Raw genomic sequence first — 22,566 nt, 5'->3', positions numbered from 1 at the left:
AGAGGCAACAGGATGGAGGTAATGCGGTCGTGTTAGTGTCCACCCAGATGGGCAGCAGCCTTCTGCACCAGTTGTAAGCAGGTGAGGGAGGTCTGGCGTAATGACGTGTGTGACAGTAGTTCAGGCGTTATAAAGCGTAAAAGCATGGATGAGATAGATTGGATGAATTTGATTTTTGCTTGCTGCCTCAGGTGGAAAAAGCTCTTCTTTTAAAGTGAGCTAATTTGCAGCTCAAGCTTCTTCAAATAGTTGTTAGAGATTCAGCGTGTTATGGAGCTTTTTTAACTTGGAGGACGAAGCAATGCTAAAATCATGGACGCTCCAAGCAAATTTTAGTGTTAACATTGATTCATATTACTGCAAGCACTTTTTGTTAAATTGTAATTGTAAACACGCCTGTTGATCAGACACACAAACACAGGTTCTGGCACTGAACCTGAGCATCAAACGAAAACACAATCGGCGTCAAACTCCTAACATGTTTGCAGATTTTCTGTCAGGTTCCAGAACTCACTCTTGTCAGACTACCTTAGTTGTTGTCACTACTGAGATGGGTGAGTTTAAGATGGAGTCTATGCATGTTACCTAAACAAAGTTAACACAAATAAAATGTTGTATTAATAAAGGTTGCCGGAGAATTGGAGAACAGGGCTCAAGAAAAAGTGAAAAACAGGAACGTGCAAGAGAAAAGCCTTGTGACAGCAGAGCGAATCTGCTGATCACACCCAGCCGTGTGTGTCATTATGTGTCCTGTTATTCTAGTTATTTAGTCATTGAACAGACACAGTAGAAAATATTCTCCTGGATTATTGTGTGAGCATTTAGTTTCTACAAATATCGAATGAAAAATCCATTCAGACTTCAGATTGAATTTGGACTTATATAAGATAAAATAGATTGCAAGATAACTTTTGGAAAATACTTCCAAATATCATTGAATGAATTTGAAAGCAGGAAAATGAATTGACAAAAGCGCCGAATGAGTGTACAAATCTGATCAGCACGGACTCGATGTGAACTTATTTTCAGGCTTGTTCTAGTCGCCTGGCTCTGAAACAAAAGAGGCAACACCATGAAACGATTCAGTCACAGTCAGAATCCTGATGAAGGCTTGAGTCAAATGTTTATAATGAAGACCATCTGATCAAATCCGATCATTTGTAAGAACTTGAAGGGAAACATCATTGGAAAACAAACAAATAAATGTGAGAGAAACGTTTTGAAGGAATGGAAAACAGATAGCAGAAAAGGTTGTTAGACAGCCTCAAGGATTTTGTATTGGGTTGTTAAATATTTGCTACATATTTGAATAATCTCCATTAATATCTGCAGTCTATAAGGGGCCCACAGCGGCTGGAACTTTGGTGCTCAGCGTCTTGAAACCTATTTGCAAATTAGCTCCTTCAGCAGGGTCGAGGGCAGAATAACAGCAGCAGCTCACCATCTGTCAAAGAGCCCACTTCCTGGGTCAGATGTGGCGGGGGGCTCCATTTGGGCCTGGACCTGTTGGGTGTCAACGCTGGCAACCCAAACCCCCACTGATCCAAGACCTGTTGCTCCCTCTGTCGAAGCCTCCGGTGTCCCGTTTCTGTTTTGATGGGAGTTTGAGTACGAGGTGTCCGAGGTCATTAGTGGCAGGCGCTTTACGACTTACTGACATTGGGGCACAGTAAAGCACATTGGAGTTTTGGATTTGCATGACGGATGGCGGCGCTGGTCGACTGGGACACGTCGCTGGTTCTAATGGGTCTCTGAGGTACTTAATCAGCTGCTCCCCAGCACGAAGGATAAATAAGCAGCTGGAGCACTTTGGTCTAATAAGGTCTCAGAGAGAAAGCTGAGCAGCAGAGACACTTTTGTTCTGGAGCTAGATGATCATTCTGGCAGATTTAGAAACAAACTTGGGAAATCTTCATCAGAAATAGAACAAGAGCAAAGTGATGCTCACCTCTACACTAACATTTTTAACACAAAGACAAAGAAAAATCCCTTTTTAAGCATTGACTGACCGGATGTGATAAATGGTGTCGGAAGTAGGATGGCCCGATGAGGCGAAAGGAAGTGAGCGCAGTGTGGTTGATGCATTAAGGCCCATTTACGCTCCCTTTACGTATGAAATTGTACCTGTCCGTTTCAAACAATGTCACCCCCACTGTCACGTGCTTTCATGCATCCTTACGTTGTTATTGATGTTCAAAAAAATATATCCACTAGGGGAAGAAACCAAAGTTTATGGCAACAACAGACTCCAAAACAAACTTGGCGACTGTGGAAGAAGTATCGATAATGTACCTGTTGCACAAACGGACGCAGCATTGTAGGAGGTGGGGGTCGGTGAGTGTATGATATATATCACGACTGGAGGACGGAGAATTTCCCCCATTGTTATGTCTTTTTCGTGTCGCATCAGACTTAGTATCGGGTAGTAAGAGCAACACTGCCCCCCATGCTTCCTGCTGTTACTGCGCCGCATCCCTAAGCTTTGTGGTAACGTGCAGAAATACGTTGAATTGAACGCAGTGCATCCGTACGAAACGTTGAGTATAAACTAGCCGTAGGACTGACCCAATGTAAGAATGGAAAGGAAATGAGCTGGAGTGGGCAATGCACCCAAAAAAGATGACTGCTTGTTTCTCAACTCCAGGTCTCTGCAAATGACGTTTTTCCCTCGATGAATTCGGAAGCCACAACTCTCTAAAACTGAAAAAGTCTGCTCTTTAGCCGGTCTTAGTGGCTAGAGTGGGAATCCCGGCTAAGCAAGGCCATTGTGTCCTGCTGGAGGTCCGACTATACCAGATCGGAACCTTCAACAGAGGCCTGAGGACACTGCCTGCATTATTTTTTCCACAATGATGCAATTCATGCCTGTTCTTGTAAGTATCCAGCTGAATCCCTCCTCTGTGAGTTATGATGTAATGACCCTGCAAATTTGGGTCTGGTCCACACCAAAGACAAAGACTGTGTGTGTGTATAGTGTGTGCCCAACACAGTTCTCGCCTCTTCTCTTCATCATCGTCATCATCATCACCTGCTTGGTCTTCTGACTTTCAATATAGTAGAATACTTTTTGAAAATGTACATGCAGAGAACTGGAGTAGAGACAACTACTGCAAACCTAAATGGACTCATCGCTGTGTTTGTGCTTCGCTGCGCTCAGTCACGGACGTCACTGCGCATCACGTCTGACCAGCAGCTCACTCAAGTGACTGACAGCTCCAGTGGCTGAGAGTTCTTCCAAGAGTCGCTCTGAGCCCTGAGGAGATCAGACGGAGTCGCAAACTGAAATCCCAAAGAGCCGATTCCACTCTGACACGCATGTGAAGCTCTGCGCTGAGCTGAGTGGAAACCCATCTGTCCTGTTGTTTTGACAGTGCGGCGCTGGATCTTCACATCGTCGCCGTGGAAGTGGAACTAATCAATCCTGATGTCTGGACACGCCTCACCTGCTTCCCTCCTGACTCTCACACCCACACACACGCACCTACAGTACACGCCGACTCTGCTCAGACAAAGTACAGTCTGTCCGAATACGCTACCGCTCGGCGGATGTGAAGGTCCCAGTCGTGGAGCCAGCGCCAAAATAGCCGGCAGGGTTGGGCCCACAATAGTGCTGCTCTGTGTATCATCAGGTGTGGCCCGTTTTGGTGGGAAAGATCTGGGGTTTGTCTCGGTTTTCCTTTCATGATCATTAATCCGCACGCAAACACGTGACTGAACTCTGGCTCAGAGCGTTACACACGTCGTCGACTGGAAGTTGAAGATTTCCAGGAGAGCTTTTCCAGATATCATTGCAAGTAGTCTAATATGTGGCTGCAAAATCAAAAGACGTTTATAATGAATTCACAGGTTCTTACAGAACCACAATCGACATAATGTAAACGCAACCTGGATATTTGTTGACTCTGGCCGACCACAATAGATAGTCTCGCTGACATTCATTTGCTTCTTCCTGGAACTGCCCCCCTACCGTGAATAAGCCTTTCTGTGTGGAGTCGAGCAGCACAAGGAACGGTGACCGCAGTTCTGGATAATTTCATAACTGAAATTATGGTTCATGAATACTACTGGTCAAATTCAGCAGGACACCAGAGGGTGATGGAGGATGACTCCACAGGCGTCAGATGAAGGGAGTAAGTAGGGAAATATGAATAATATTTTGCTTGGAAGTTGACTGATATAAAGCACAAAAAACTACTGCTACTCTCACATGGAGCTTTTTTTTGCTAGATAATCTGGTTATCATCTTCTGCACTCTTGCACTGAAGAAGGGTCAAGGACGACTGACTCCTGAGAAAAGCTAGCGTGTGTGGTCCGATCCAACATGTGTCTGAACGTATCATGACCTGCTCTCTGTTGCTAAACAGACAGTCATTATTGCCATGACCCTTGACTATTGCGCGCAGTATCAACAGTGAGCATCAGAACTTTCGGAAAGCAGGTCAGCTGTGTGGTTTGCTGAGTCACTTCCTCCACGTCTGTGAGCGTTGCCTGCCTCAGAGCCTCGACGGGGACAAGTTAGATTTGACACACTCGCTCCGGAAGCATCGTCCCAGCTGCCTTCCTGGATTACAGGGGCAGTTTCAGGATGCTGTGGTGGAAAATGACTCAAGACACAGACAGGAAAGCATCAAGATCCCATTCCAACATTTGCCAACATTGTTTCAAAGTTCTAATTTTAAAGGTGGCGTTCTAAAATGATTTGCTGTAGTTGCAAATTCCACTTGTGTGAGGGTTCACGAGAAAAAATATTTTGTTGTTTTCTAAATCTATTGTTTTAATTCAATGTATATTTTAATGTCATTCTCTGGATTAACATTTTATTATTTTTGTCTATTTTTTAACATGGCATGATTTACATTAATGATTTTTGTTGTGTATTTATTTTTTGTAAATGATTAAAATGCCACATAAAGCACTTTCACTATCATCCACTTGTGTTTCTTATACTTGTGGTGGATTCATGTGTCATGTCTTATAAATGGAGCAGCAGAGAAACAATTTCCTCCCCTGACATGGAAGCACATCAGTTACTGCACACGGAGTCTCCGTCTGATGCAGGAGTCTTCACTTATTACTTCCTCTATCTGCCCAAACCATCATCCAGAAGCTCCGCAGCACAGAGGGTGAAGGTCCCGGCCACTATAGATTTAACTGGAGATAGTTGATCAGCAAATACCAAACTGTATTTCTGTGATAACGGCTGGTAGATCAGGGAGATCATGACTTAATAAGAAAAATTCCTTACTCCGAACGGAAGAGTCTTCTCAGTTCTTCAGAAGAAACGAGAATCCACCTTTTTATGAAGATTCAAACGCTGTGATGATTTTTTTTTTTTTATTAAAGTATCATTTTCTCTTTTTCTTTTCTTATTGGAATTATGTATTATTATTATTATTATTTTTTTTTCATTTGCTTTTGTGGAATGGCTTTAATTTCATCCCTTGAACCAAGGTATTTTTTTTTATCATGTAGCGTTTTCTGCTTGTATGTAAAGAACGTCTGTTCCGTTTCCTCCAGCACTAGCAGGTTTAAAACTCGCCTCCCTTCCCAAAAACCTGAGGCGAGAAATGAAGCAGAAGCAGGAAAGAATTCAGCCGTGCACCATTCGTCAAGATAAGTGAGCGGCACCTGCGTCTGTGCGGAGCGCTGATCTAAATCAAACACATCTGTGAGCCTCCCCCCTCCTGCTCCTGCTCCATTCCAAAATCCACATTTTCTTTTTTTTTTTTTTTGTGGTTTTAATCCGTGTCGACATCACAGGTCTTTTATCAAAACAACTGAAGCACACATGCAACACTTTCCACGTTGGACCTTCTTAATTCTCCGGCATGGTTAGATGATCAAAGCGCAGGAGATTCATTTCAGTTGATTTTATGACACCGGGCTGCAAATTAGCAGGAGGGGGACGTTAAATACCCCGTAAAACCTGGTCCTGCAGCAGGCGAGACCACCCAATTAAGTCTGGCACCCCCTCTGCACAGAGAACAGCTAAGCAAGAGCTGATGTGAGAGAGGGCCAAGTGGCTCTGGAAAACACACAGAGCTTCTGCTGGAGTTTCATTTGGACCAAGTGAAGTGTCGTTTTTGACATCAAGTCTAAAACTGTTTTGTGACACAAAGTCAAATCCTGCTGTCAAATGACAAAGATATGGACAGAGAGCATCAGTAATATAAGTATGTGACAGACAGTGTCGGAGCAAGAGGGTTGAAGTCTGGTTTGAGGGAACCCTGCTGTTGAGACCCTGTGTGGAGTGGCTGTACGGCCAAAGCGGTACGACATGACAAAAGTGAATTGCAGTCGGAAATAATGCACTAATGCACATCCCTTTCTCAAAATTGGGAGTTTTTATTTTCTGTTGTATTTTAGTTTTTTAAATTTACTTCATAGGTGTCAATGTCACGGCCCGCAGGCCAGTCGAGGTCTGACATTCTGTTGTGGCCCTCTACTTGACTCTAAACTTCAGAGTCAGTGCAGCCCACTGCCAAGTTGTTCTACGTGCCGCGGGGTCTGGGCCACTCTACTTTAGCGATGGGGAATTAGCAATACGTGCCACTTTGCTGGTCACATTGGTGTTTTCATGGAGGTGAGCGGAATTGCTAAGCATTTTGAGAACTGTTTTAACAAATTGTACCATGTGGGTTTTTGGGTACAAAACTGAGCTACGTCTCGGCGTATGACACCTTCTTCGATCAGGCCCGGAGTCTGCTATGACCTGGCAGAGTAAAGTGAACTGTCCTCTAGCTCTGCTCCAAGTCACTGCTGGATGACTGAGCTTTAAGAACCATGAGGCCTGTAGAATCCCAACAAAGCTGCTGGACTTGAATCATCAAGTTGTATTTTATTTAAACATTTTAGGTCTGCTAAACAAAGTCTAGATCAGGTCTTGTGACCCAATAAATGTACCAATAATTGTGCATTTCACTAGCTCTGAATCTGACAGGATGTCTGCAAAGTTGTGGGACCTGTAGTTTCCAATGAGCAGCTCTGCATTTCAGCACAATTGGTTGCCATTGTAGTACACAAATCCCTGCCAAACAGAGTAAACTAGAAAGCTACTGGAACACAAACAAGTCGACTCACAGAGCTTCTGAATCAAATGGATCACACAAACACATTTTGACTCGGATGTTTTCTTTTCTCATTCATCTTCAAATGACCACAAAAACTGTCGGTCAGGGGAATCGAACTCCATCACACAAGGGGCCAACACCGACCAAGTTGCGGGCCGAGCGTAATTCTCATTCATGGAACAGTCTGCAAACAGCATTCTGTGTTAGGATTTAATGATTGACGGCAAATGTAATGTACCCTGTGGAGACACATTGTAACTGTTTCATTTCAACTACAAGACTCATATTCAAAAACCAAGAACCAAAGAAGTGCAGAACACCATAAATTTATTGTGGAAAAAAAGCAACTTCTGGAAAAAAAAACAAACAAAACCAATATTCTGGCACGTTTCAGCTCAATTTTTTCTTCATTATTTTATACAAAAAGCAGAAAAAAGGCCTACAAATCTTCATCATTTATACAAATACAGCAAGTTTCCAAAAATACATCTTTAATTAAGCTCTGTGAAGGGTTTCTGCGAGAATCCACCGCCCGAGGTCCCTGAGACACACAGAGTGAGACTCTTTACTGAAGCAGTTCGTGAAGAGCGAGGGCTGAAAGGGAGGGGTGGGTTCTGAATGTTCAACTGTCCTGGACGAGACAGCAACAACACTGTCATGGCAGCACCAGGTGACTCGAACAGGATCTTTGTGTCGATAACAACAAACATGAACGTCTCGCCGTCAACTTCCTTCATGTTCACAAACACAGTGCCAGCTGGTTCTGTCGCTATGGCAACACAATAATTTACACAATGAACAGACAGTCGGTTGGAAACAAAATATTGTACAAACTCTCCCAAAAAAGGTGCTGTTTCACTTCATGTATGCTGGACGACGACAAACATTACACAAAATATATACAAAAAGACTGAACACAATTCGTGGAATAAACAAACTTGTCGCCTTTTCGGCTACTTTGTATGTTTTTTTAACACTTTACAAATTGTGGAAATATATTAGGATTCATTTATACAGACATTAGTTTATTAAGACACTTACACCGGGGTTAAATTATTTCCCTTGAACCCGGCGCTTGGATGCGGCGGCGGAGTTGAAGCAGCTTGTGAGTTCTGTGGCAGGTCCATATATTAGTTCGTAGCTCAACATTGGAGTGTGAATGAGATGCTTCACTCTGAATTATCTTTGTTGCCCAACATGTCAGAAAACTGTCAAAAATGCCGGAATGGATTTTCGGCATTTATTCACAATGTTGTGTATAGAATTAAAAATAATTCAAAATGAAACATGACACTTCATTTTGTACGCACTTTTGCTTTAAGCCTTCTATAAATAAAAACTCTCGAAGCAGTGGATCAATAAGGAAATGTAGTTGAATGGCAAAAAGTAGCAATGAGTTAATGCTAATACTAGCGCCTCCAGTTTCATGATACTGTGTGTGTTCCAGTTGGCTAGGAACTGGAGAATTCCCACCCCCTGTGATGTCACCTGCTGTAGGATTTCCAAGAATCCTCACCACGCAGAGTACGCAATCCAAGATGGCTTCCTCTCTAAACGTAAACAGGAAGTACAGGTTTAAATCCTCTTCCCACTTCATTCGACCGGTTTTCTAGTCACTAAGTGAGATGGGGACGTCACTATCGTGTTTTCCGACTTTGATAACTGGACCGCGCTGAACTTTCAGATTTGAGTTCAGATCTTTCAACAATTAAAATCCAATTTAAAATGAGTTATTGTCTCAAAGAGAAAAAAATGCATTTATAAACATCACAAATTTCCGAATACCTGCCTCATATTTGACAGTTTTAGAAGCCTGTAAATGCTGGACTGATCTCAAACTGACCTTTTCCCCACCTCATCTAGAGTAGTTCTGTGTGGGGTGAATGTGGTAATAATTCTCTTTTTTCACAGACAGCTGAGTGATTCAAGATGAATCGTAGCGTTTTCCCTTCGTTTTGCTGCTCAAAAGGGACAAATAAAAGCCAAAACTATCCCGAAAGATATTACTAAAAAGTCCTTTATCTCCAAAGTCATGCTTCAAGTGTAAGTGCTGAAGTAAAGTTTCCTGTGAGAGTCCAAATCCCATGAAGTTCCTGCCAGACGATGAGCAACATCTCTGGGGCCTGGGAGCGTCACGGCCTCTTGGAGAAAACATCCTCCCCAAGTCACGGTCGACTCTGCTGACTCGTGAATGCCGCCCCTGATTCCTGGAAACAAGTGTGAGTCAGGGCGCGCTGGTGCGCAGACCCTGCTTCTCCATGATGTTCCACAGCTTGCGCAGGTTGGACTGAGTGATGGTGTCATCGGGCTTCAGTTGCAGAGCTCGCAGGTAATTGGCTTCGGCTTCCTGCAGCTTCCCATTGAGGTGCAGTATCGCACCCAGGTTCATCAAGGCGGCCGGGTACTGAGGGAGCACAGAGAAATGGGTCACCTCAACACGGGCAAGTCTTTTCTTCAAGTGAAATACACAAGCACAGTCGTTTCAACAACATATGATCGGTTCATACAGCTTTTAAATGAACTTATTCACAAGGACAAAAACACAATCTCCACATTGGTGTTTTCGCTGAGTCCTTGTTTTTCCCTCACAAACATCTCACTCCAGAGTGTTTTTCATTCCGAGCCAACAAGAGCCTGTTTTTCCAAATCTCCATCGACACAATATTTATTCAAAGCGTGATTGCTCCGTCTGGTTCAAATAGGAGAAGTTGGAGTCGGCGTGTGGTGTAAACACCATGAGACCGACACAGCGCCCAGCCAGCAGGTCAGACGCTGGTCGCCTGCCTCCCTGCGCGCAGCGGTCTGCTCTGTGGCCGCGGATGTCACAAGGATCAACCGAAGCTTTGAAGTGGCTCTGCATGGATGCTGTGTATCCGCCGCTGGTGCCTCCAAGCAAAACCCACACCACTGCAGCATCTGACTCATGACATCACGCGATATGACGTCTGGTGTGTCACGAGCTACTGTTCTAATGTAAAACAGAGCAAATACCCAGGAAACAGGATCGTCATGGAAACAATCGTGTGTCAAGTTTGGCACTCATTGACGTCACTAGCACCAAGACCATGGGATCTACGATGCACCGTCCACAAATTCGCAGGGTCGTCAGGAATGCGTGGCATCTGCCATTTTTGTAGTCCATGTCATGTGACCCATTTTACTGGTGCTTCACAGGAAGGTAGCTAAAATGTCAGACAAAGTCATACTCACGGCCGAAAAATCACAAGTTTTGCCATTTGGCAATAATGATAAAAATTACGATGAATAAAATATAATTTTATCGTGTGTTTAATGTGTTTAACAGTGTTGCCACAGTTACTTTGAAAAAAAAAAAAGTAATCCGACTACAGATTACTCCTTCAAAAAGTAACTTAGCTACTTTAGTAGTTAGATTACAAGTTACTTGTCAAGTTACATTTGGCAGCTGAAGACAACTCTCATTGCCTAACCAATATCTTTTATGTCAATTTTGAGGTTGGAGTTCTTGGGGGGGACAGTGTTTTTCTGTGTTTGTGGTCATTTTTTATTAGCACAATCTCAGTTATATGAATGTACAGTCAACCCCATTGGAGCGAAAACCACACACAAAAGTATGAAAAACAAAACAAAGTGATATATTGTCATTTATATAATAAAATGTAGGGAATTCGCCTTATTTTTATTATTATTTTACTTTTTAAAATTTTTTTAAGTGGCTGCTGTGACTCGCCTCTATGATGCGTCGTGCCAGAGGATCATTTTATTTCTGACTTTTGAGAGAAAATGCAACATCAGTACTGTTTCTTCCTCATGCCTCTGTTATTTACTGCTGTGTAGCCGGCAGCGTGACACGTGAGCATTGTCGCTTCCCGACAATGGCAACAATAGTAACGCACGGTGACTTAGATCAGTAACTTTAATGTGAATACTTTGTTTGAGATAGTACCGCTTTAGAGTACTAGTTACTGAAAAAGGTTGTGATATAAGAGTAACGGTTACTAAATAACGCTCAAGGATCAAGGATATCCCAGTAGCCAAACACAGAGAATCGGGCTGCTAACAGAGGGAAATTACGCACAGTGCTGACTCAGTTGTCTCTTATTTGAATGTAACACCACTAGCCACCCAAAAAGTGACGTGGAGACAAAGCCATCAAAACATCCAGACTGGTCAAAATACTCTTCAAGTTTGAACTGTTGGAGTTTAGAGGAAGATTCTCATCTTTCCCTCATACTCATGAACATGACCTTCTGTGCTTTACTGTTCTTCTCTTATCTGAAACACGCCTAAACTCCAAAAACATCCCCGTGTTTTTCCAGCGTCAGACTTGGATGAGTGATGCTCTGTGCATGCGAAATTCAATGGGAACAATGTGTCCAACAGCGCAGCCTTCTCTCAAAGGAAGAATTAAAATCATGCATAAATCAAAGGGATTCTGGAGTGAGACCACGCAGAGGCCAAATGTTCCCTCAGCGCTTTTAAAACACACAACAGCCGCCTTTGACCGCAGTCAGATCGAGCATGACCAACACCTAACGGAGGCCAAATCTCTAATCTGCAGCATACTTCTCATCACTCCAGTAATCCTGCTAAGCAACACATTCAAATGCCCTCCAATTATCTACAGGTGCTCCCAGAGTTCCTAACTGTTTGAGGAAATTTCCAAACCCTTTGAGCTGTAAATTACCTTCTGTTTGACCCAGTCAAACCACAAAATAACAGCAGCGGGATCAATTTACAAGTGAGGGCTTTTCAAGCACTCGGCCAAATCTAACTGTTTATACACGTGGACATGGTTGAAGGTGACAGCAGGCAGAAACACCGGAGGTGAAAATGACTCGAAAAGTCGGGAGCAGAAGATTTGCGGCTCCTAATGTCGACTATATTGTCCCACTCAGAGAAGCTAACACATCAGTGTTGTGTTATAGTGAATTTAATTATGATGTTTTAAATAATGTTTCCTTGTAAGAGGCTGTATGTACGAAGTGCATTCACTTTTTATTCTATTGAAGTTCATAACTTTAACTGTGTTGCATTTCCTGAAAAGAAAGGAAAAAAATGTGATTTGTGATTTAAAAAAACAACTCTCTAACACACAAAACACCAGTGGGTGATAAATAAAAATACATTTTCAAATGTATGGAAATATCCCAAAATACAGTCATATTTGACGATTAAATATAAAAGTGAATATTACGATTTTTTGCTTTTTAGCACTAGCATTTTATCTAACACCTGTGAACAACAAAAGCTCAAAAACTCAAATTTGAAATGACAAAACAATAAGACAATATTTCAACACAGTGTCTCTAAACACTAGTTCCCCAAAAGCCACCACCAGGATACATCGTCTCATTTTTTATCTAGCTGATTTACTTCTTGTACTTATATGCATCCAAAGTTCATCACTATCGAGCCAGCGGAGCTGCATGGAGCTAAAAGAGAACAGAGAACTGTGACAATAAAGAGAACCTTAAACCCCAGCGGGCAACTCAAAAGGTCTTTCAGCTGATAAGAAAATCACTGATATATATATATATATATATATATATGTGTGTGTGTGTGTGTGTGTGTGTGTGTGTGTGTTTATTTTATTTTTTCTTTGTCAATCTTCAGTGCAGAAAGAAGCTTCCTCCCGCTCTTCATCACTCTCCCTTCCTCACTCATTATACCCTGGATTCTTTCATACTCTGGCACTGCACAGACCCTGCTCTGCCAGAGCTCCCCTGTCAAACCCCTTCATTTCTCTCTAATTTCCTGATACTCCGTGACCTCTACGCCTCTGTGACCTTCCCTGAAAACTGGCATGAAGCAGCAGCAGCAGCAGATGTGGAGCACAGTGACCATAAAGAAACATGTGCTGTGAAGATAGAATGGCTTCCAACGCACAGAACAATGGCAAATATTGGAAACGTTCAAGAGACTGACGTCACAGGTCAAAAAGCGAGTGTGTGATTGGACTTGTCGGAGTAGTAAAAAATGGGAGCACTAAAAGACAAAATCCACTGAAGGGAATTGTCTCCTGGCAGAGAGCTCTCGCAGATGCATGTGACTAACGTGAAACACCAGTGTGCTCGAGTGCCGGGCCGAACCGCAGCGAAGCCGAGACTGACAAATGAAGATGGACAGCGTACACGGTTTAAGTCGGGTCGCGTCAGACGGAACAAAGGACAATGCTGAACAAGATAAATGAACGTCCAAAATAATAATTGTTTGTCAGCTGTTCGACATCAGAGCTTTTAAATCAAAGCAGGACAGTCAACTTTTGTGGGGTTCTTTTTTGGCAGTTTTTCAACTGTTGCAGGACGAGACATAAAGCTCTGCATAGAGATGTTTTAGTCCTTATGTTTGCTGCAAAATATTGAATAAAAAAATGGAAGAGGATTAGCTTTTGCAACAAAATAAAAATAAAAAAATGAGAAGGGTGGCTATTGTAGAATTTAAATCCGTATACACTTTATGGCAGTACATCAAAATGAATCAATAAAAAGTAAATACATAAATTACTTTATATTATAAATATAAATATTTAAAGGACCTCTTATTTTTAATTTAAGATTTTGGTTGGCTTGAGTGAAAACGCCACAAAGCCACCAGTGACGTAAGCTATGCTCCCTTCAACAGCGCTGAATGACCAATGACAACAAATTTAGTCACCAAAGTCACATGAAAAAGTTGATTTATCTTCGTCTTTCGATCACACGCTGTGCTTTATACAGTCAAGTTGCTGGGGAACTGTAAATGGAACAAGGCACACAGTAATGATGGGTAGATGAGGTATCATGAAACAGTATCGCAGGGTCGAAGAAACAGTGTCCTAGTTTTCAGTGGCCACTGGCTCTTGGTTGAGAACTGATGTGAGGATTCATTGAATTAGTTGTTCAAGTCCACACATTTTACAGCAGACAGTGGCATCTGGTGGCCTCTGAAAATCAGGACATTGTTTCATGAAACCTCAACAACCCATCACTAGCACACAGTGTTGAAAAACAATGAACAACACTGGTGGAAATAATTCATCTGATCTCTACATACTGGATTAAAGCGCAATACAGCATACTATTAGAAGTATCAGTAGTATCAATATACCAACAATGTAAAGATCAGAAATGAATGACCAAAACCTTCAAAACAAAACGCTGCTCCCGAGTTTACGCTGACCTCTTGAGGGAAGCATAAATACTGGACTGGACTGCATGTGGCCGTCTTGATCTAAACATGAAACTTGGACGGTGACATCACCGTTTGGGCTGGTCACATCTGGCGTCCGTTAGACGGCAAAGATGCAAAATGTTTTTTTTTTAAACGTCCGCACGCACGATAAAGAATGAGCTCAATCTTACAGCCTTTGGTGACGATTTCGATTGCATTCTTTGGTCTCTGTTTGTTATTGTTTGTTTATGCCGTACCAGCTTTCGCATGCCAGCTCTTTCAAACGTTTCGGCTGTTTGGCGTTGTCCAAATATCATGTGATCATTAATCCTGAAGTGATTTTGTCTAATCAGGACCCAGGAACAAACACACTGACCACATGCCAACGTGTTTAACTCCCACAGAAGACCACTTTTAAACAACTCCCTCCACCCCCCCACCTCAGACCAAAGCCCCCCCTGCTGCAGTGTTATTATCATTACTCTTTGCAATCCACCTTTCCCAGTCTCCTCTTTGAAGTGGGTGATGGATTCTACACAGAGGAGCGAGGCCTCAGAGCCACCGTCAATGCTGCTGGTTTGGTAAAAGCAGATGAGGTCGTAATGTGGCTGCCATTACATGAAATCCCCCAAATTACAATTTGACAAAGCAAATCAGAATGTGCTTGTTCTACTCACATTTGGTCTCAGACTCGCAGCTTGTCCGTAGTACTTCTCTGCCGCCTCATTAAGACTGGCTTGTCTGGGGAAAAAAAAAAGGCAAACAGAAAGAGAGAGAGTCATTACTCATCTTTATTGGCAGCAGCTTTCAATGAGGCCCTGAACTCGCCGTGTTTACAGATGCTCAAGGGTCAGTGAGGAATCACAAAGGGAAGCAGAGTGAGGGATGAAGTCCTGTTGGTTTCATTCAATGCATATGCTGTGGACAGTGAGGGCTGCGTGGACGTTTTTCATTGAACCATAAAGTCATGACCTTTTGTTTACATGCTGCTTGGAGAGTATGGAACCACGGAATACATAAATAAATAATTGTTTTTTGCAAACTTGAACTGCAGTGCAAACAGAAAACTTTGGTGGAGGAGTCAATAGTGTATACCCTCGCTGCTCTCTATCATTGATTCCCGAATCATCAAATCTTTTATTTCTTGCACATTGCTCCAGAGATTCTTTAACTTTTTTCAGTTCAACTCAGAGAAAGTTTGACCCATTTTTTTTTAATGGGACAAACATACACAGACACAGACACTGTGAGGACAAATATGATTCAAACCACCACCATTTTAACTCCCATCCTCTATGTGGTATATTCAACATATTCTGGGAAATCAACACATTCTCAAACCCGTGGCAATATTCATTGATACTGGGATGCATTAGGTTTTCCGTGGCAGCAAAGGTTAGGCAATACAAGTAACATCCGACATCCACCCGTACTTACGACCTCGGCCAGCAGATGCTTAATTTTTTTTATTCAATGTCTGGCACCGCAGCACGTAGCAGCCCAGCATCCCGTACGACAGTTACGGCAGCACAGTATCCAGCATCTCACTCTCACACAGAGATCTACCACTACAGTAGCACCTATAACCCTCGTGTCGGCTATTTTGAATGGCATTCCACTTACGTCCAATCTGACTGGACCGGTTGGTCGGAACCGATCCCGGTCGTAAGTCGGATGTTACTTGTATCAGCAGGGTAAGGCAAGGCATGGGGCGGTGCTCCTTTCATGGAGGTTGGGGTTAGGTGAGCCATGGGATGGCGCTCCATCATTCTACATGTAACGTCATGTGTTTTAGTCACAGTGACGTTCAGTACCGTCACTAAGGAGGAAAGCCAGGTAAGGGGCTATAAGATCTTATATTAAGCAGTAACAAAATAACCTCTTATTTTGGTACTAAAAAGACCGGATTGACATGACACATGAACTGTCACATAGTAAAACAGAGGCTAACACTCACTTACCTTAGCTAAGGAGGTTATGTTTTCGATGGTGTTGGTTTGTCTTAAAATGACTCGTAGAGTTATGAATGGATTACGATGAAATTTTCAAATATGCAAAAAGTTATTGTCATTGGGAGATTTTGTTGGGGGTTGACTGTCTGACTCTCTGAGTGCCTTTCTAGTTAATGAAACATTCATCGTAGTCAACCAGCCTGTCTCCAGTTTTAGGGCCGGTAGATCCTGGCTGACTCGGCTCTTCCCGTCATTAATGCTAAGGTAAGTCAGGAGTCCGATTTATGGGCCGCAGCTGCGATCCACCGATGGTAACGATTGTCTCAATGCTAATAATTCAGCTTTGACAAAGTCAAGCGCGCACTCATTGCTGACCGTGGAACCGACGACTGATCAAAGGGAAGCAAGGCTGTTTCATTTTGGCTGTTGCTGTTCATTAAAGGATCAGGCGCTGCAAGTTTCCAGATAAAGCTTAAAAGTTAAACATCAGCATGAAAAGGGCTGCCATTGTTCCACTAAGCACATTACACTTGTGTTTTTTTTTTTGGTGGTTAGATAACCATTGTTGTTATTTTTCCAACAACTCACACATTTCCGATTCCAGTGTTCGGTAACAAAATATCTTCAGAAGCCTTGAAACAAAAACAGCATCCCCATGTGGTTATAATGGACCCAATAAATTATCATTGGCCAGCAGTCACAATGATTGATCGGGATTGAAATGATCTCTCAGCGCCCAAACAGAGTTCCCACAACACATCCAAACCAACAGTCCTCCTTCTAAGCCCTGACATGCAGTCTTCTTTACAATCACAAAGCCAATGGGTTTGGCTGTCAGTCAACCTTGCAGTGGGATGATTTGCATGCTGCCAGCTCTTATCAATCACTTGCTAATACAGTAAATCGGTCGGCACCCTGAGTCATAAAAGTGAGACTCTCTGTCTTTATAGTCTAGTCTTGAGTCTTCTATTTTTAATTCCACTCATCGACCAGTCGATCACAAAACGCAGGATGTGAAAAGCACAAACTTGGATGAGAATTTCAAGTTGTTCTTCTACCAGAAATCCGTGTTTACTGCTTGAGATGGAGGAAAGTTGCATGTAGCCACCCTGGTTCGTGCCTCTGTAACAGAGACTGATTTAAAGAAGCATCTATAAGTTCCATTTTTAAAAGAAGAGTAGATCATTTAAGCATAAGTGGTGGATCATTTTCCACTCTCAATGCTCTAAAACTCCACCTTCAAATCCCTGCCTCACTTCATAATATCAGGCTTTTCTTCAGGTGGAGCACACCCACAACAAGAACCTGTTTTTGTCCTGATTTTGGTCCTTCCCGACCAAGGGTGGCAAGCGAAGCTATGAAAGCTATTGAAATAAATGAACGGTCTGCTCCTTACGATGTCCGGGAAGCATGGGCCAACTTTAGGTTCTGTCATTTAGATTTAGAGTCTTTCAGGATTAAAAATAAAATACATAAACCCACAATTGTCTGACGCACATGTTGCGAGATGTGTTTTTCGCATGTTACAATGTTTCCACTTCATTTCATCATGTTAACAGGCAAGATTTCTGGCTCATAGCAGGAGCTTCTTGCTTGGTTGTGAGGCAGAATATCTTTATGTGTAGTTTATGTATGGTATTAAAAAAATAAAGTTTCTGATTTTGAAAATGTTTATGCGTGTGGGCCCCTTTATTTGTATTTGAATCCAAACATCTGAGACATCAAATTTGGTAATGAGTTAGATGGTATCCTCTCTAAATCTAAACTTACTCTTGATTCTAACGCTGATGTTTCAGTATGAAAAGCATCTGTGCCTGCCACCATATGATTCCAGATTCCGGCAGCGTTCTGCGACGTGTCTCCTTTTAAAAAGTTTTCATCTGTGTAATAAATCCTCTGCAGATGCACACTGAATCTGTTTCTCAGCCGGCCCCTACACTTCCCAAGTCCCATTAAACACCTTTTATCTTTCGAACAAAACACTCCCAAATACATATTTTGGTAATGTGGGCTGTTTTCTTTTCTATAATCTCTCTTTGGGATAATCTGTTTGTGTCCATTCATCATGGTCATGTGGCTGAGCATCCATCAGAGTTCTCATTGCCAAACATTTATTGTTTTTTGGGTCGCTCCCCTTGCGATTTCCAGTGGCCTGGGGACCACATTCCAACAGCTCTGGAGTCCATGGCTAGTGTCTTCAGCACAATGACTTCCTTTCAGATGCCCTAAATGGCAGCCTTGTGCACAATTCTAAAATGAAATGAGAAATTCTCCCCAACCCCAATTGAATTCCATGAATTTGAATTTGTACAGACAGGATGTACAACAGAAATTTAAACTGAAGCAGCAGATTTGAAGTTCCACTTGATAGTTTTGGTATGGATGAGGTCTCATGAAACAGTGTCCTAATTTTATGAGGCACTAGATGGCACTGTTGTATAATAGTTGGCTATGAACACACCTATTTCCATGAAACCTCATTTTAAAAGGGCCAACTACTGGTTCACTGTTTCATTGAAGCTCTGATTTACATACAGGCATTTCATAAAAGCAATGTTACTGTGGACTTCATACGTGTTATATTTTATTACCCAAAATAAATTACATGGTCCAAATATTATATTGAACCAAAATTCAAAATTGTGCACGTGCCGTCTACAATATTTTATTTTCTGACAGTTTAAAGGTCGACACAGTTCTGTCTGCTTTCACCAACTGACTACCAAAACGTTTTCTCAAAAGCGCTTCAGTCCATAGATCCTACAAGGAAAGATTTTTCCAGTCTCCGCAAAAACCTGTGTTGGACTCCAACTCCGAGCATGTGTTTATTTTCTCCAATATTTTAGGCGGCGTGGTCCAACAACAACACATCGCACTATTATCACGTTTACGGCCTCACTGCTAAAGTGCAGTTGAGCGTCTCCTCCCGCAGCAGGCCTGCGAAAGGAAACGTAAACAGCTGCTTTGGTTTAAACCAAAAAGCCACTCCAAGTGCGAAAAGATGGGCGAGTGCGTTTTGAACCATAAATAAAAAAGCCTCATCATATTTCACATCAGCAGCCGAAGCTCTGACAACTTGTTGTCATGGGAAGCATTTATATTAACTCCAGACCTGCACAAATCACAACACAGACAGTAACGCTAAGCAGCGTGACAATGTTGGACACAAATGACTGAGTGAGCCAATTACCTGATATTTGTTCTACAACCGCAGCTGTCCAATCTGCTTCGATCGCAAATATTTTCCTTTAACCAGACGTCTAGCCCTGGGCTCCTCCACTGTATGTGTTCTATTACCACTAGGAGATTACCTATTTAAACCAATTCCAACGCCACAGACTTGAGCTAAACAAGCACAAATTGGCATAGCTAACAGTATGACATGCTAGTACATACACAGCTTTTCATATAATATTGGTAACATAAGAGCCAGCTCCACAAGAAACACTCTTCGGAATGAATGTAAATATTGAGGTGAATTAAATGTGTGATGAACAAATTGCTGAAATTCTCATTTGGCTTGTTCAAAGATCAGAAACCTCATTTGTTTGGTCAAAAAATATTGCTATGAAAAGCGTCCACAAGGAAATGAAACGTGGAAATTCGCACATGCGAGGCTTCTGTTCTTTTAAAAACCCTGCAGATTCACTTTAATCTGCCCTGCCGAGGGCCTTTCTGGCAACCTGGGCCAAGACAAACACATAAAAAGAAAGACCTGTGAAGGAGTGAACAGTCCCTCCAGGATTTCACAGGCTTTTTTCTTTTAAATTGCCAAAAATGCCTGATTTTGCAGTAGATATTTTTAAAAATTTAGGTCAAAGTTGAGTCTACAGTTGGTGGTTTTAGAGCAACATGAAAGGCAACAAGGACTATTGTGATTCAGCCTGTTAACTGTCACTTGTGAGCCTTAAAAAAAAGGCTACAGGCTGCAATGATGAACACAATATGCTCATGTGCAAAAATGCAACAAGTATTTCGAGTGCAAAAGAACACAGACCCAAATCTGAAGAAACCTTGTATTGGTTAACAGCATGCGGCGATCCCTTATTGTTTTGCTTGTGGAAGGTTTGTCTGCGTGACCTGAGTTGTCCAGCAGCTACAGTGACTGATTCAGAATCGTTCATATCCGAATCGATATTTGAGGCTGGCAAAGGAGACTAAAGTGAATTTTCTGGAAAGTCGTGGTGGGAATTTTATGCAAATTTGTGGGGATTAATGTAAAATGATGTATACTACAACCTTAAGATCAAGATTAAGACACAAAAATTTTAAGAACATCCGATGATGGGTGAGAAATTCACATTTATAGTTTACAGCGTGAATAAGACTGGATCTATGCAAACCAAAACACTATTTATCGCAAAGAAGCCCTGAATGAATGACTAGGTGGTGCACTGGCCCTCGGGTCTTAGTTTGATGTCTGTGCTGTTTAGACAGACCTGTTAACACGTAGCGGTTCACGACGATCAGCAGACTTAGACTTGGCTTGAAACATCATCACATAATCCGTTTTTTAGGCCATTAGTTCCTGGAAGTAGTGATGAGGCTTCATGAAACAGTGTCATAATTACCAGAGGCCACTAGATGGCACTGTCCGCTGTATAACCTTTGACTGTAAGCAGCCATTTCTATGAAACTTTACATTGTTATTAAACCTGAAGCACCACCTACTGAGCTCTAACACTGTTTCATGACACCTCACCATACATCACCACTCAGAAGCAAGACTATGACATCATGTATCTGTTTGAGGAAACTACATTGGCAGATGCATTTAGCAATACAACTCACTGAATGATTCATCCAACACTGCCAACAATGTTGTTTGTACACAGCTGAAAACCACTGTGAGAACAGATTCAAGCAAGAGATGTGGGAGACTTGTTCCTTCAGCAGTGTCTGTGAGCTTCAAAAGCTGAATACGGTTGCATGCATACGTCCACCTATTACTGACAGAGAGTATTCCCTGAATGATTCAACTTTCTAACCTGCATGTGTGTTGAAAACATGGGCTGAGTCGAGCTGATTATTCCATGCGTGTGAACACAGACACTCTGTCCAGCACAAGCAGACAAAAAAAGGCTTCTGATAACATGTGTTCAGCACTGAAGGTGGGATTCAGATGTTTCAATCCTCTTTAAACTTTGAGGTTGCTCATTTGTTATTTAATTTTGACCTTGTGGTGAGCAGCAGTCACGAACAGTGAAAGAGGCTTTAATAAATTATTGCCATTTTAGTTTAATCCGGCTCCTAAATGAGTGCACCTTCGATGCAAAATCAAAGGGGGATTAAAAAAAGAAAACCTTGGCAGGCAATTAACTTAACATCTTAATGTAAATTGGCTTATGGCTGTATTTACATATTTGCACTTGTGGCATCGCCCAGCAGCTTGTGGCTGCAAAGGACTTTCATTGGAGTCTCATCAGCTCAATCTTTATTTGGAAGCCGACTTTCATGAAAGAGCCAGAAAGGCTGGGGAGAGAGAGCGACAAAGAGCATATGAAGATGCTTGGCACGCTAAGACAAACCAGGAGCTCTCAGGCTGGCACTGCAGCAGGAGGAGGATTACGCAGCACGGCCAAGTAAATCACACTGGCTGAGGGGAAGTCAAAGCCACTGGATGAATCGTGCAGACGTTCAACCTCACTCTCATATACGTGGCTTTTACTGTCCACCCAACCATGGAAAACTGAGGCCCACACAGCTCATCTCCAGAGACAAACACAAGTTATTCCTCTGAGTGTGCAGAACCGGTTTATACTTAGGTAGGTAATAAATGGATGGTCGCTTGTGATGAGTGGATGGTTTTGTGACCAACATCGGTGATGTCTTATACTCAATTTAAGCTTCTTAATTTAAGTTTAAAACTGGTTTGAAATTCAAAGTGCACGTCAGCAATTTTCATAGACAAACATGGAGGTTAAATATGAACTTAAAGTGTTTAAAAATGAAACATGGAAGTAATATACAACAGGAAATCAAGTTAATATATATTTTAATATAAAGTTTTTCTCATGTTTTGACTGTATTTTTCTGTGGCAATTTACTCTAAAGTGCTTCCAAGAGTCTGTAAAGTGCCTGCAGTGTTCAGAAGCAACAACTACCAGTGCCGTTGTGATTGCAAAGAGAGATATTGTTCTAATATTTACACTAAGAGTGACTTAAGTGATGCATGCTTGGATGGCACACTGCCAAGTGTGTGTTGCTAACAGATCCACCTCTGCCCTCTCTGAGTCTCCTCACATCCAATGCAGTGAGAGTTGTGGCGTCCCACTGAAATACTGCTGTGTCCTCCCCAACATATGGAGACCACCGGCACAAACAGAACCCTGCTGCGGAACCAGTCTGCACAGACAGCGTGAACTGCCTGCGATTATTTACTGCAAGTTTTACCCGTGTTTGGCACTTGTTTT

The 22,566-nt window shown here is 42.3% G+C and overlaps 1 protein-coding gene across 1 annotated transcript in view; it reads right to left on the bottom strand.

The window, feature by feature from the left end:
- Positions 1-7,374: 7,374 nt before the first annotated feature.
- The window catches only part of tmtc2b (transmembrane O-mannosyltransferase targeting cadherins 2b), a 93,067-nt gene continuing 77,875 nt past the window's right edge, over positions 7,375-22,566 (bottom strand). The window contains exons 11-12 of the mRNA XM_053884779.1: positions 14,879-14,942; positions 7,375-9,474 (exon numbers count right to left, since the gene is read on the bottom strand). Of these exons, the coding sequence (XP_053740754.1) occupies positions 9,295-9,474; positions 14,879-14,942 (244 nt within the window). The 3' untranslated portion in view covers positions 7,375-9,294. The remainder of the gene's footprint in view (positions 9,475-14,878; positions 14,943-22,566) is intronic.

The sequence above is a fragment of the Synchiropus splendidus genome, chromosome 14 (assembly GCF_027744825.2).
Source record: "Synchiropus splendidus isolate RoL2022-P1 chromosome 14, RoL_Sspl_1.0, whole genome shotgun sequence".
Taxonomy (NCBI): domain Eukaryota; kingdom Metazoa; phylum Chordata; class Actinopteri; order Syngnathiformes; family Callionymidae; genus Synchiropus; species Synchiropus splendidus.
The sequence above is the reverse complement of the archived record's forward strand: the minus strand, read 5'-3'. Positions and strand labels throughout refer to the sequence as shown.